Source organism: Trichomycterus rosablanca, chromosome 7, assembly GCF_030014385.1.
Source record: "Trichomycterus rosablanca isolate fTriRos1 chromosome 7, fTriRos1.hap1, whole genome shotgun sequence".
Classification (NCBI taxonomy): Eukaryota; Metazoa; Chordata; class Actinopteri; order Siluriformes; family Trichomycteridae; genus Trichomycterus; species Trichomycterus rosablanca.
In genome coordinates, this window is record NC_085994.1 from 22,091,265 (window position 1) to 22,105,476 (window position 14,212).

At 40.8% G+C, this 14,212-nt stretch overlaps 1 protein-coding gene across 1 annotated transcript; it reads left to right on the forward strand.

The window, feature by feature from the left end:
- The first annotated feature begins 250 nt into the window (after positions 1-250).
- Positions 251-11,454, forward strand: kiaa2013 (KIAA2013 ortholog). The gene is made up of 3 exons (XM_062999139.1): positions 251-1,292; positions 2,618-3,477; positions 9,636-11,454. Exons 1-3 carry the CDS (start codon positions 347-349, stop codon positions 9,651-9,653), a joined length of 1,824 nt encoding a protein of 607 aa, XP_062855209.1. The 5' UTR covers positions 251-346; the 3' UTR covers positions 9,654-11,454.
- Positions 11,455-14,212: the final 2,758 nt, after the last annotated feature.

A 14,212-nucleotide genomic window follows, 5' to 3' on the forward strand; every position in this document is an offset into this window, starting at 1 on the left:
CAAATATTATTCGATTTTTTACTGACAATAGTATAAGACACGTTAGGTGACAGCTTGCTAGGTAAAAATATGACATTTAATTATTCAACTCATTTGTGATTAATATGCCTAATAAATTGGGTGTATCTTGTTTTACTGATACTAAGTTCTGCTAAATTTTAGACTACATGCTTAAAATACCAGCAGTATAGTATATATATATATATATATATTTTTTTTTTTTACACTGCTCAGACATTGTGCCACTCCCATCTATTCCAGCCAGGAAGTAATCTAAAAACGACTTTGACTTTATTTACCCTATTTTTTATTGGCCACAGGTGCGACGTCAATTGGGATTGAAACCATGTGGCTTCAACAGAGATTAAAAGCACTACCCAGTCTGCTCTCGAGCAGCTGGGCGAGACGTGTCTTAGTCGTCCTGCTTCTCTTCCTAATCTTCTACTGGTACCGGAGTGCCGACGGCCTCCTCAAGTTCCCCAGTTTATTCAGGAGCACGGGAGGCGCCGCCGGGATCTGCCTGCAGACCGACGTCAACCGATGGACGCAGCTCGTCGAACAAGGAGAAGGCATCCTAAATTCGCCTCAGACGAATGTACCGTTGCCGTTCGTTACCGGAAACGGACACATCCTAGTGGACGTGGATTCCAACAAGCTCTGGGTGGCGTCGTCGTCCCTGCCCGGATCGGCTCCGATCCACCAGACCGAATATTCCCCCATAGTGCAATTGCAGGTTCCCGCCAAGCAATCCGAAGCCCAGGTGAAGATGGTATGGTATCGCAAAGGCTCTGTGCTTTCTTCACGCTGCGTCCTGATCGGTAATTCTCAGGCGTCTCGAGACTGCATCATCATTAGGGAAGAATACATAGCCCACCGAAGCAGACCGAACGTCTACATACAGCGTGTTCACGTCAGCAATCCGACAGACAAAGGGGTATCGATCGAAGCCTTCGTGGACCCGTCGTCATTCAGGAGCACAGCAGAGAAGATGGAAGATAAGGAGTTCACGCTGTCCACAGGAAAGGTTCTGACTGAGAAGAAGGACACAGTGTTGCTGGCTGTGGCAACAAAACGACTCAACGCACACTTTCAGGTCTCTGCAAAATCAGAGTACGCTGAAAATATAGTAAGTGTGATTCACACCTCAGAGCCTATCGAGCCCTACAAGGTAGAGGAGACCATGAACAAGCTCCGAGATGCGGTCAAAAAAGAGATGGTGGAGGTCCTGAGAGTGAATTTGGAGGACATGGTGCAGGAGCATCAGCAAGTGTGGACGGATTTTTTCATTTCTGGCAAGTCAATCAAACCTTCTTAAGACTTTTTGTTGTATTAGAGTTGACCTCCATATTCACCGAGCTGGGTGAAGGGATACTGATATTGGGATATTTCCCATTACATTATGATACATGAGAAGGCCTGGCTCACAATTGACATTCCAATTTATCCCAACAGTGTTTAGTGAGGTCAAGACCAGTGCTCTGTGCAGACTATATAAAGTGTTTTTAGAACTTTATGCACAGTCCTGCTGGATCAAATAATACTCTCCCCTAAGTGTTGCCTCAAATTTGGAAGTGTCAAATTACATTTGTATAATTGAGTTTATGCACCTGTTAACATCGGGTGTGGCTAAACTCATAGTTATGAGCAATGGACAGTTTAAACAGTCTGTGATATGTTTATTATTTTAAACACATAACTGACAAAGTATAAAGAAAATATGACCAAGTAAATTCTATCTTGTAAATATACACCGATCAGCCATAACATTAAAACCACCGTCTTGTTTCTACACTCACTGTTCATTTTATCAGCTCCACTTACCATATAGAAGCACTTTGTAGTTCTACAATTACTGACTGTAGTCCATCTGTTTCTCTGCATACTTTTTTAGCCTGCTTTTACCCTGTTCTTCAATGGTCAGGACCTCTACAGAGCAGGCATTATTTAGGTGGTGGATCGTTCTCAGCACTGCAGTGACACTGACATGGTGGTGGTGTGTTAGTGTGTGTTGTGCTGGTATGAGTGGATCAGACACAGCAGCACTGCTGGAGTTTTTAAACACCTCACAGCCAACAGTACCCCGTGGGCAGCGTCCTGTGCCCGCTGATGAAGGTCTAGAAGATGACCAACTCAAACAGCAGCAATAGATGAGCGATCGTCTCTGACTTTACATCTACAAGGTGGACCAACTAGGTAGGAGTGTCTAATAGAGTGGACAGTGAGTGGACACGGTATTTAAAAACTCCAGCAGTGCTGCCGTGTCTGATCGACTCATACCAGCACAACACACACTAACACACCACCACCATGTCAGTGTCACTGCAGTGCTGAGAATGATCCACCACCCAAATAATACCTGCTCTGTAGTGGTCCTGTGGGGGTCCTGACCATTGAAGAACAGGGTAAAAGCAGGCTAAAAAAGTATGTAGAGAAACAGATGGACTACAGTCAGTAATTGTAGAAGTACAAAGTGATTCTATATGGTAAGTGGAGCCGATAAAATAAACAGTGAGTGTAGAAACAAGGAGGTGGTTTTAATGTTATGGCTGATCGGTGTATTTATAGTACTACTATACATGTCCAAATTTGACTGATCCCCTCTCATCTCCTCTTCTAGGTATTGAGATCCGAAAAATCACAGATGCCCACACACCGTCAAGCCGTACGGTTAACACCACACTCTACTACATCCTCTCCACGTCCACGGCGCCCCTACTGGAGAGCAGCCTTAACCCAGAGGAGCGCGAGAAGCTCGAGTCTAGCCTGAACTACGCCGACCACTGCTTCAGCGGCCACGCCACCATGCACGCCGAGAACCTGTGGCCCGAGCGCGTGACCGGCCCCGCCGCCCTCCTGCAGCTGGTCAATCTCTGGACGCTGACCCTCCAGAAACGAGCCTGCAAGGCCCTGGTGTCGGCGGGCGCTCACGGCATGATGCAGGCGGTGACTCTGAGCTTCGGCGGGCTGCAGTTCACCGAGAACCATTTACAGTTTCAGGCTGAGCCGAGCGTCCTGCACAACAGCTACTCGCTGCGGGGCCTCCGGTACCATCGCGACCGGATCAGCCTCTCCGTAGTGGCCGACGCAGAGGGCCGGCCCTCTCTGCACGTCTCCGTGAAACCGCAGGACGAGGACAAGCCGGTGAAGCTGTACGCGTGCGAAGCCGGGTGCATTAGCGAGCCGGTGGAGCTGACATCCGAACCCCGCGGCCACGTTTTTCCCGTTTTGGTCACCCAGCCACTGACGCCGCTGCTTTACATCTCAACCGATCTGAGGCATCTGCAAGATCTGCGCCACACGCTGCACGTCAAGACCATCCTGGCACACGACGAGCACATGGCCAAGCAGGACCCGGGGCTGCCCTTCCTTTTCTGGTTCAGCGTGGCGTCACTGGTCATTCTGTTCCATCTGTTTCTGTTCAAGCTGATCTACAATGAGTACTGTGGCCCCGGCGCCAAGCCTCTCTTCAGGAGCAAGGTATAACTCGATGAAGGAATTCCAGTCAGTAGTGGTGGTGTTGAATCCTCTTTTTCCTTCTGCTTTCTCTCTTGGTTCCGGAACTTTCTTCAAATTGATGACTGCTCTTGGTTACCTGTTAGAAAACTTGCAGTGTGGCAGCATTAAATATTTTGATCATATCTAATTTCTCCAATCGTCTGTCTGGGTGTTTTCTGAAATGAAATGAACTTCTTGCTTACTGAAAGCACCAGTGTAATTGTGTGATGGTTTTTGTCCTTTTGTATTTATTTTTTTAATACGACATTGATCTGAGCTGGCACTATTTAACTGGCAAATTAATTTTTGTTGCACAAACTTAGATTTTCATACACTGATCAGCCATAACATTAAAACCACCTCCTTGTTTCTACACACACTGTCCATTTTATCAGCTCCACTTACCACATAGAAGCACTTTGTAGTTCTACAATTACTGACTGTAGTTCATCTATTTCTCTACATACCTTTTTAGCCTGCTTTCACCCTGTTCTTCAATGGTCAGGACCACCACTGGACCACTACAGAGCAGTTGTTATTTAGGTAGTGGGTGATCTCAGCACTGCAGTGACAATGACATGGTGGTGGTGTGTTAGTGTGTGTTGTGCTGTCACTGTCCACTCTATTAGACACTCCTACCTAGTTGGTCCACCTTGTAGATGTAAAGTCAGAATCGATCGCTCATCTATTGCTGCTGTTTGAGTTGGTCATCTTCTAGACTGTTGGCTGGATATTTTTGGTTGGTGGACTATTCTCAGTCCAGCAATGAAAGTGAGGTGCTTAAAAACTCCATCAGTGCTGCTGTGTCTGATCCACTCATACCAGCACAACACACACTAACACACCACCACCATGTCAGTGTCACTGCAGTGCTGAGAATGATCCACCACCCAAATAATACCTGCTCTGTGGTGGTCCTGGGAGAGTCCTGACCATTGAAGAACAGCATGAAAGGGGGCTAACAAAGCATGCAGAGAAACAGATGGACTACAGTCAGTAATTGTAGAACTACAAAATGCTCCTATATGGTAAGTGGAGCTGATTAAATGGACTGGTTTTAATGTTATGGCTGATCGGTGTATAGGCTACACGTTACAGCTCAAAGAATTCTCATGTAAAATAGTCTTTAATCTAGTGTTAAGTGAGCATGTTCAACTCATTTTTCAAGTCAAATATGTGCATAAACGTTTCACTGGTGCCTTCAATCCTTTCTTCTTTCAAGTTGGTGCAGGGTGTCTTCGTGTCTTTCAAATCCACCTTCTCTAATTTTTTTGTCTTTAATTTGAAACAATAGTTTCTACCACCTCAGTTCATTACCGTGAACAAGAATAGTAAGTGAGTTGATTCATTCTGAAGCGATCTGGTCTTATGGGGCCAGGACTAAAGGTATTAAAGTCTGGAGAATCCGTCAAGTGATTTTGGCTGGAAGATGGGAAGGGATGGAGCAAGTCATGTTTTGAATTGTATAAGCCAGTCTGTGGGTGAAGTTTAAAGATGTCAATAATTTTAAGTGGTGTCAGAACCACTTTCTTATTCTGACTCCATACAACTCCATCAATTCCACTATGGTCCATCAACCCAAACCAATAACTAATGAAATCTCAGGTGGTACTAACTATTCTGAGCACTCGATTTATCGTATTTGTTTCTATTTCTATGTGGAACAGTTGTATTGATTGCAACATGATTGGTACTAGTAGTGCACCACATGGAAAATCAAAGTATCTATTTTCGGTTGGTTTTATTTTTACTTTACCTTATGCATTACCTTTGGAATCATCGGGATGCAGACCGTCTGTGGTGTTGCTTTTGTTTATTTCTTTATTTAATGTGTTTTTTTATGGACTTTCTCTGATTAAATTAATGAATCAAAGGTGATGGGCGTCTTTACTGAGACTTAACTGAGACTTCATTTTAATGTTAACACTGTTTAAACCACAGATGTACACTATGTGGCCAAACTTATGTGGACACCACTTCTTGTAATGAATCGTATGTTTCAAACCTCTTGCAAAAGACAGGGTTTGACCAGTTTGGTGTTTTTCCAGTGGCCTGCACAGATCCCTGACGGACTCCACTGAACTCCACCTTTAGAGTGAATTTGTACGTTGATTGCAAGTCAGCCTTCTCCAACACAAAAGCTCTGTTTACTAAATAGACACAAATTACCTTAGACACTCCTCAATCCAGAAGACGTGGTGGGTTTGGTTTTAAGGTTCAAGGGGGTCAACTTCATACTGATGCTAATGGTTTTGGAATGGAATGTCCACCAAGCTCATGGATTGGTGTTCACAAATTGTTGGCCGTATAGTGTAGTGGTCATTATCTACAGTCAAAGTCAGAGGTTTACGTACACTTTTAAGGGACATTGTGTAGGTCATGGTAGTCTTTGAGATTTCAGTGATTCCAAGAAGTCTTTCTATTCTTTTTATACATCTATGTTGAGTATACCAAAAAATATGCTGGGACTAGATGTAGAAAGTCTATTGACCTAAGGTGACCTTTCTGTATTTTGTTGATATAAATAGGGCCAAATATCAGGAGTGCCAAAAAGTGAAAATTCCCTTTCACTTCCAAGTGTATTTAAACATTTGACTCCAAATGTACATGGTTCAGAATCCTTTGATCAGTTTTGAAGTAACTCTCAATGAAAACATTCATTTTATTGGCTGTTGTTAGCTACTATACATAATAAGTCAAATTATTAGGACTAGATTAGATTAGCCAAATTTAAGGAGTCCTGTGGTTTCTGGTAGCAGGATATTACCAGCAGGTGGATTGTCCTACAGTGCATCCTGGTGACTGTATGTATAATATTGAGAAAAAACATTAGCTGACATTCTATTGCTCCGACTTAGTAGTCTTGGGACTATATAACATCATACACAGAAGGGTTTGATGCACTGTGGGTAGAGACACATTGACCTTATCACTAGTATTAGGGCAGTTGTAGCCTAGTGGTTAAGGTACTGGACTAGTAAGCAGAAGGTTGCTGGTTCAAACCCCACCAGGTTGTCGCTGTTGACCCCTTGAGCAAGGCCCTTAACCCTTAATTGCTTAGACAGTATACTGTAAGTCGCTTTGGGTAAAAGCGTCTGCTAAATGCTGAAAATGTAAATGTAGTATTAAAAATCTCTGCAGTTTAAACCTGTGTAGCCCTTTGTTGCTCCGTACCAGATGCCATAACCTTGATGTCATTTGTTATCAATGAGTCTTGGCTGCCCATCAACCAGTCGGTAGTGTGTGGCTTGTCCCTCCCGACCACTGTCAGTAGTAGCTCACTTCAGCTGCCTGTAAAGATACATTAACACAGTCATCTGGCCCTAACAATTTGGTACTTGGCCAGGTCATCAGGTCATTATCAACATTCAACATTTGTACCACAAGTAAATACCATCAGCCCAACATTGTAACATGCACTATTGTTATGAAATCAGCATTTTTTTGGATCGGTGGATGTGGTCCTAATATTTTTGGCGAAAAACATTCGTTAGGAACATCCAAAAGTTAGACAAATAAAAACAACAGGATGATTAATTCTCCAATAATTCTCCAATAATTGTAAATGGATTTGACTTATTGATAGTCATGTTCATCTTCAGTGATCCAGAAAAAGATGGAGTAAAGCAGGAATACATCTTGGCATACAGGCCATCACAGCACACCACTCACTCGTAACTTTCTTTTCCTCGGCCTTTGTCCCGTTCGGCTGCGGGGTCGGCTCTCGGCGGATCACGATCGGCCTTGATTTGGCACAATTTTTACGCCGGATGCCCTTCCTGACACAACCCTCCCTATTTTATCCGGGCTTGGGACCGGCACTGCAATGCACTGGTTTGTGCATCTAGCGGCTAGGTATCTATAGGACAATTCAGTGTTTCCAATTAGCCTGGTGGCATGTTTTTTGGAATGTGGGAGGAAACCGGAGCACCCGGAGGAAAGCCACGCGGACACGGGGAGAACACATGAGTGATATGTGAGGTTTGCACCCAGGGTCTTAGAACCCACCCATGTTACCTGCTTCATTGCCATACCTGCTCCGTACTGAGTTGAAACTGTATTTGTTTTTGATACTTGATGGAATATAACAATTCTAGGTTGCAGGTTTCCATTCCCTTTCACAATACCAGTAGCAATGTAAATAATGTAGTATTTTAATATATTGACAGCTCAGTGGCACACAACATTGGTTTTTAGGACCTGGATTCTATTTTTACCATTGGTTTACTATTGGTTAATTTCTTTAGTTACCACATGGGTTTCCTTCAGGTACTTTGGTTTAAATCCCACTTCCCTAAAACATGCCAATGGCTACTCACCACTGTGTGTTCGTTGCCTTGTGACCCTGACCAGGATAAAGCAGTTATTGAATATAAATCATAAAAATAAGACATGGTGACATTTTGATTAAACACTGTTTTGAAGTGTGTGTGTGTGTGTGTGTGTTGCACATGAACACACACATGAACACACAAAACTAGACATGTTCATATACGACACGTTACACATCCTGAGAACACTTTTATTAGTTAATTAATCTTCTCCAGCCTTTCTTATGAACTCTTAACTTAGCCTCAAGCTCTTTCTTTAAGCAATATTTGCTATTTTAGCGTAATTAGCTAGGCTAGCCAACTACCTAAACACCTAAACACAACATTGTGCTAACATTAGCCAGCAGCAGTGTTTTTGACCTTAAATGTCTAACATATTCTTCTAGTTAATGATAGGGTATTATATTGTGTCATTTAAAGCAAAAGATATGAAGCATGTGTTAGCAATCACTCCAAGTTTGCTAACTGTTATGCCAAAGAAAAAGACCTAACTAGCAGATGGTAATTATGGTATTTGGCAAGTCGCATTTGTTGGGACAGTATGGAAAATGCAAATAAAATGAAAATGCAGTGTTCACATTTACTTTGACTTTTATTTGATTTTTTTTTTGGGGGGGGGGGGGGGGGGGGGGGGGGTGAAAAAACTAAATAATGATTTAATTCCAAACAGGTGATTGTAATCATGGTTGGGTACAAAACCATGGTCAATGCATTTTTCAACAAGACAATGCAAAACCACATGCTGCACACATTACAGAGGCATGGGTGTGGAAGAAGAGGGTACGGGTACTGGACTGGTCTGCCTGCAGTCCTGACCTGTCCCCAATAGAGAATGTGTGGAGAATTTTGAAACGAAAAATGAGACGATGACCCCGTACTGTTGCACATCTTAAGACGTGTTTGCAGGAAGAATGGGGCAAAATAAAAGCTGAAACACTAAATCACTTGGTCTCCTCGGTGCCAAAACATCTTTTACGTGTGGTGAAAAGGAATGGCAACATTACAGAGTGGTAAATGCTTTACTGTCCCAACTTTTTTGGAATGTGTTGCAGGCCTGTAATAGTAAATGTAAGAAACTCTGTGTTTTTTTATTTGTATTATTTGCATTTTCCATGCTGTCCCAACTTTTTTGGAATGTGTTGCAGGCCTGAAATAGTAAATGTAAGAAACTCTGTGTTTTTTTATTTGTATTATTTGCATTTTCCATGCTGGCCCAACTTTTTCTGATTTGGGGTCGTACATTTTCAGCATTTACATTTACATTTTCAGCATTTAGCAGACGCTTTTATCCAAAGCGACTTACACAGTGAGCGGAACACAATTAGCAATTGAGGGTTAAGGGCCTTGCTCAGGGACCCAACAATGGCAACTTGGTGGTGGCGGGGCTTGAACCGGCAACCTTCTGTTTACTAGTCCAGTACCTTAACCACTAAGCTATCACTGGCCCCATTTAGCAAACGCTTTTATCCAAAGCGACTTACAGTTGTGATACTACAGAATCTAAGCAACTGAGGGTTAACAGCTTTGCTCAAAGGCCCAACAGTGGCAACCTGGTAGTGATGGGGTTTGAACCGGCAACCTTCTGATTACTAATCCAGTACCTTAACCACTTTTAATTTAGAAAACCATATTGTCACAACTAACACCATCGCCCCCTGGCGGCGAAAACACGCCACACCACTGCAATTCATTTTTATGCAGTATTTTGCTGTTATTCATAAATTTGAATAGCAATCGTTATAGAGTTAAGACTACATTTTATATATTTTTTAAAATACTAATATGTATCTGTTTAATGTCTCTCCTCAGCATCTGGATGAACTCTAGACACTTTGACACTATCAGGTAATGAAAGGACTATGAGTCAAGATTGGATCATCACCCATGGCTACAATGAAATCAATAATTATGGCTATTATTTTACAAATATTGATTTTTCAGAGCTATATATTTTTCCATTAATGTACTGACTTATATTGGACTTGGACTTAATTAAGCTGAATACAAGATGTTTTACAAAAGCTTTAGACTTCTGACTTTAGATTTTTACAACTACATATCATGATGCAGCCCTACAGCCTATTGTACTTTATAACATTATCTAGAGTTCCTTTAATATAAGCTAAAAAGTTTATATTTAGCTGCTGTCCTGTGTCAATACCCTATACAATACTTTGTATACTTAGCAACTTAAGGACTTTGGACGTAGATATGAAATGAAAGTGACTTAAACTAGATTTTGACTTGATTTAGACTTGAGCTGATGACTTGAGGTTGGACTTGAAATTGAGTCCAAGTGATATAGTAACAACATAGTCATGAAAGGTTTGTGCTGGGAGGTTAGAGCTTGTTTCAGGGGTAAAGAAGGTTAAGATTTAATGTACCATTCATTCAGCTCTCCAGATCTTCCAATAAAGCTTTGATGATGATTAAATTTGGTTATTGGGGTCTGCATAAAAGGAGCTTAATTTCATACTGATGTTAATTTACATTACTGATACAGATGTTACTAATACTTCATACTGATGTTAGTATACATTACAGCGTTCTTATCCTGGAATACAGGAATGTTATTAAGAAGGGCGGCACGGTGGCTCAGTGGGTAGCACATTGTCCCCTCACAGCAAGAAGGTCCAGGGTTTGATCCCCAGGTGGGGCGGTCCGGGTCCTTTCTGTGTGGAGTTTGCATGTTCTCCCCGTGTCTGCAATTAGCAGACGCCTTTATCCAACGCGACTTACAGTACTGTGACAGTATACAGTCTAAGCAATTGAGGGTTAAGGGCCATGCTCAGGGGGCAGCAGCAACCTGGCAGTGGTGGGGCTTGAATCAGCGACCTTCTGATTACTAGTCCAGTACCCTAACCGCTAGGCTACAATGTCCCATTCTTGTTTCTGTCCTGAATGTAACCAAAGTGTAAAACATGACGTTCAAATCCTAATAAACAAAGAAGCAATGTTATTAAGAAAGTGTATTTGCACCATAGGTTGCACCTGGACCTGTAAAATGAGCTCTGTTTGTTGGCTGTCATACAACCATGCAAAGCAATCACATGTCCATCAAAAGTGTTTTTAATTCTAATTTTAACATTTACTTTAAATTGAACTTACATACAGTTCTAAGTGTTTCTTGTAGTTCATCATATACGTATGGTTAATATATGCAATTTCTACGTGGAGCTATCTTGTTTTCAGCTCCTTCCACCCTATCACCATAAAACAACTGTTAATTGGTCCACCTATGCTATTTGTACCTGCATTCAGCAGATAATCTCATGTTAATCATTTCAGAATTGAAAAGTATACAAAGCAAACATTGGGAGTAAACGGTCATGCTGTTAATGGCAGCCTGGTGGTGGGGATTCTAGTAGAATTCACCAGTTTTATTTGTTGGTGGAAGGCTGATAAAATTGTCATTGCCACTAAACACCAGTTAAATAAAGAAGAAATGATTTTGTGTGTTCTTGTGAAGGGATTTATAATCATCAGTGTGTTAAATGCTCTGCAACTGTAAAAAGTGTGATGATCATTTATCCTAAGTGTGTTGATTAATTTAAGCACTGACTTTAAAGTGGTAATTTATGGGGAATCATATGTATCTTTAATTTATAAAAATCTGCTTTTGGAATAAGATTTTGTTTTTAATAATGTAAGAGGTGTTTCTGTGGCATTAATCATACTTCATTGACTCCTCATGATGTGATTGTATTGAGCAGCTAGTCATATTTAACATTTCATATCAATTTAGCTATTTCACACATAGCATGTGCAAACTTTATCTACTTTATCTACTACTACTGCCACATAGGGACATGCACATAGATTTTGAGTGGCAGGTGCTCAAGCAAAAAATGGCACTTCTCTCATAATTATATATATATATATATATATATATATATATATATATATACAGTGTATCATGAAAGTGAGTACACCCCTCACATTTCTGCAAATATTTCATTATATCTTTTCATGGGACAACACTATAGACATGAAACTTGGATATAACTTAGAGTAGTCAGTGTACAGCTTGTATAGCAGTGTAGATTTACTGTCTTCTGAAAATAACTCAACACACAGCCATTAATGTCTAAATGGCTGGCAACATAAGTGAGTACACCCCACAGTGAACATGTCCAAATTGTGCCCAAATGTGTCGTTGTCCCTCCCTGGTGTCATGTGTCAAGGTCCCAGGTGTAAATGGGGAGCAGGGCTGTTAAATTTGGTGTTTTGGGTACAATTCTCTCATACTGGCCACTGGATATTCAACATGGCACCTCATGGCAAAGAACTCTCTGAGGATGTGAGAAATATAATTGTTGCTCTCCACAAAGATGGCCTGGGCTATAAGAAGATTGCTAACACCCTGAAACTGAGCTACAGCATGGTGGCCAAGGTCATACAGCGGTTTTCCAGGACAGGTTCCACTCGGAACAGGCTTCGCCAGGGTCGACCAAAGAAGTTGAGTCCACGTGTTCGGCGTCATATCCAGAGGTTGGCTTTAAAAAATAGACACATGAGTGCTGCCAGCATTGCTGCAGAGGTTGAAGACGTGGGAGGTCAGCCTGTCAGTGCTCAGACCATACGCCGCACACTGCATCAACTCGGTCTGCATGGTCGTCATCCCAGAAGGAAGCTGACGCACAAGAAAGCCAGCAAACAGTTTGCTGAAGACAAGCAGTCCAAGAACATGGATTACTGGAATGCCCTGTGGTCTGACGAGACCAAGATAAACTTGTTTGGCTCAGATGGTGTCCAGCATGTGTGGCGGCGCCCTGGTGAGAAGTACCAAGACAACTGTATCTTGCCTACAGTCAAGCATGGTGGTGGTAGCATCATGGTCTTGGGCTGCATGAGTGTTGCTGGCACTGGGGAGCTGCAGTTCATTGAGGGAAACATGAATTCCAACATGTACTGTGACATTCTGAAACAGAGCATGATCCCCTCCCTTCGAAAACTGGGCCTCATGGCAGTTTTCCAACAGGATAACGACCCCAAACACAACCTCCAAGATGACAACTGCCTTGCTGAGGAAGCTGAAGGTAAAGGTGATGGACTAAACCCAATTGAGCACCTGTGGCGCATCCTCAAGTGGAAGGTGGAGGAGTTTAAGGTGTCTAACATCCACCAGCTCCGTGATGTCATCACGGAGGAGTGGAAGAGGATTCCAGTAGCAACCTGTGCAGCTCTGGTGAATTCCATGCCCAGGAGGGTTAAGGCAGTGATAATAATGGTGGTCACACAAAATATTGACACTTTAGGCACAATTTGGACATGTTCACTGTGGGGTGTACTCACTTATGTTGCCAGCTATTTAGACATTAATGGCTGTGTGTTGAGTTATTTTCAGAAGACAGTAAATCTACACTGCTATACAAGTTGTACACTGACTACTCTTAGTTATATCCAAGTTTCATGTCTATAGTGTTGTCCCATGAAAAGATATAATGAAATATTTGCAGAAATGTGAGGGGTGTACTCACTTTCGTGATACACTGTATATATATATATATATATATATTATTGTGATTAGTAAAAGTAGTAGCAGTAGTAGTTACAATAATAATATTAATAATATTGTCAATGATGATAATAAAGTAACAATTAAATGAGCAATACCACTGCTAGCAACAACAATTTCAATGATATAAACAACAACAACAACAATAATTATTATACCAGAAGTAGCAAAAAAACAATAATAATGTAAATGAACATTGAACAACAACAATATAACACTGCCAACAAAAATGAAAACATTCTAATAATAATTCTAATAATAATAATAATGTCAATGATGATGAACATAAAGTAACAATAAAATGAGCATTACCACCTCTAGCAACAACAATAATTTTAATAATATAAACAACAATAATTGTACCAGAAGCAGCAAAAAACAAAACAAAATAAAATAATTAAATATAATAATAATAATAATAATAGGATGATGAAGAAGAGTAATAATAATAATAATAAGAACGATAAAACATTACTGTAAATTACTAATAATTATGATACAAGTAACAACAAAAATAATAGGTCTACTACTAGCACATGATACAAGTAACAACACCACTTATTTTAATAATAAACAACAAAACAGCTAATAATTATTTTAATAATAACAAAATAAAGAAGAAGGAGTAATAATGATAATAATAATAATAATAATAAAGTACGATTTTTTTTACTGCTAATAATAACGATCATACAAGTAACAATAATAAGAATAATACCAATAATAGGCCTACTACTAATAATAATGGGAACAACACCACTTATTTTAATAATATAAACAACAAAACAAAAACTAATAATAATAATTTAATAGTGAGCATAAAATGCAAATAAAATAGTTCACAAAACATTAAATGTTAATAATGAAA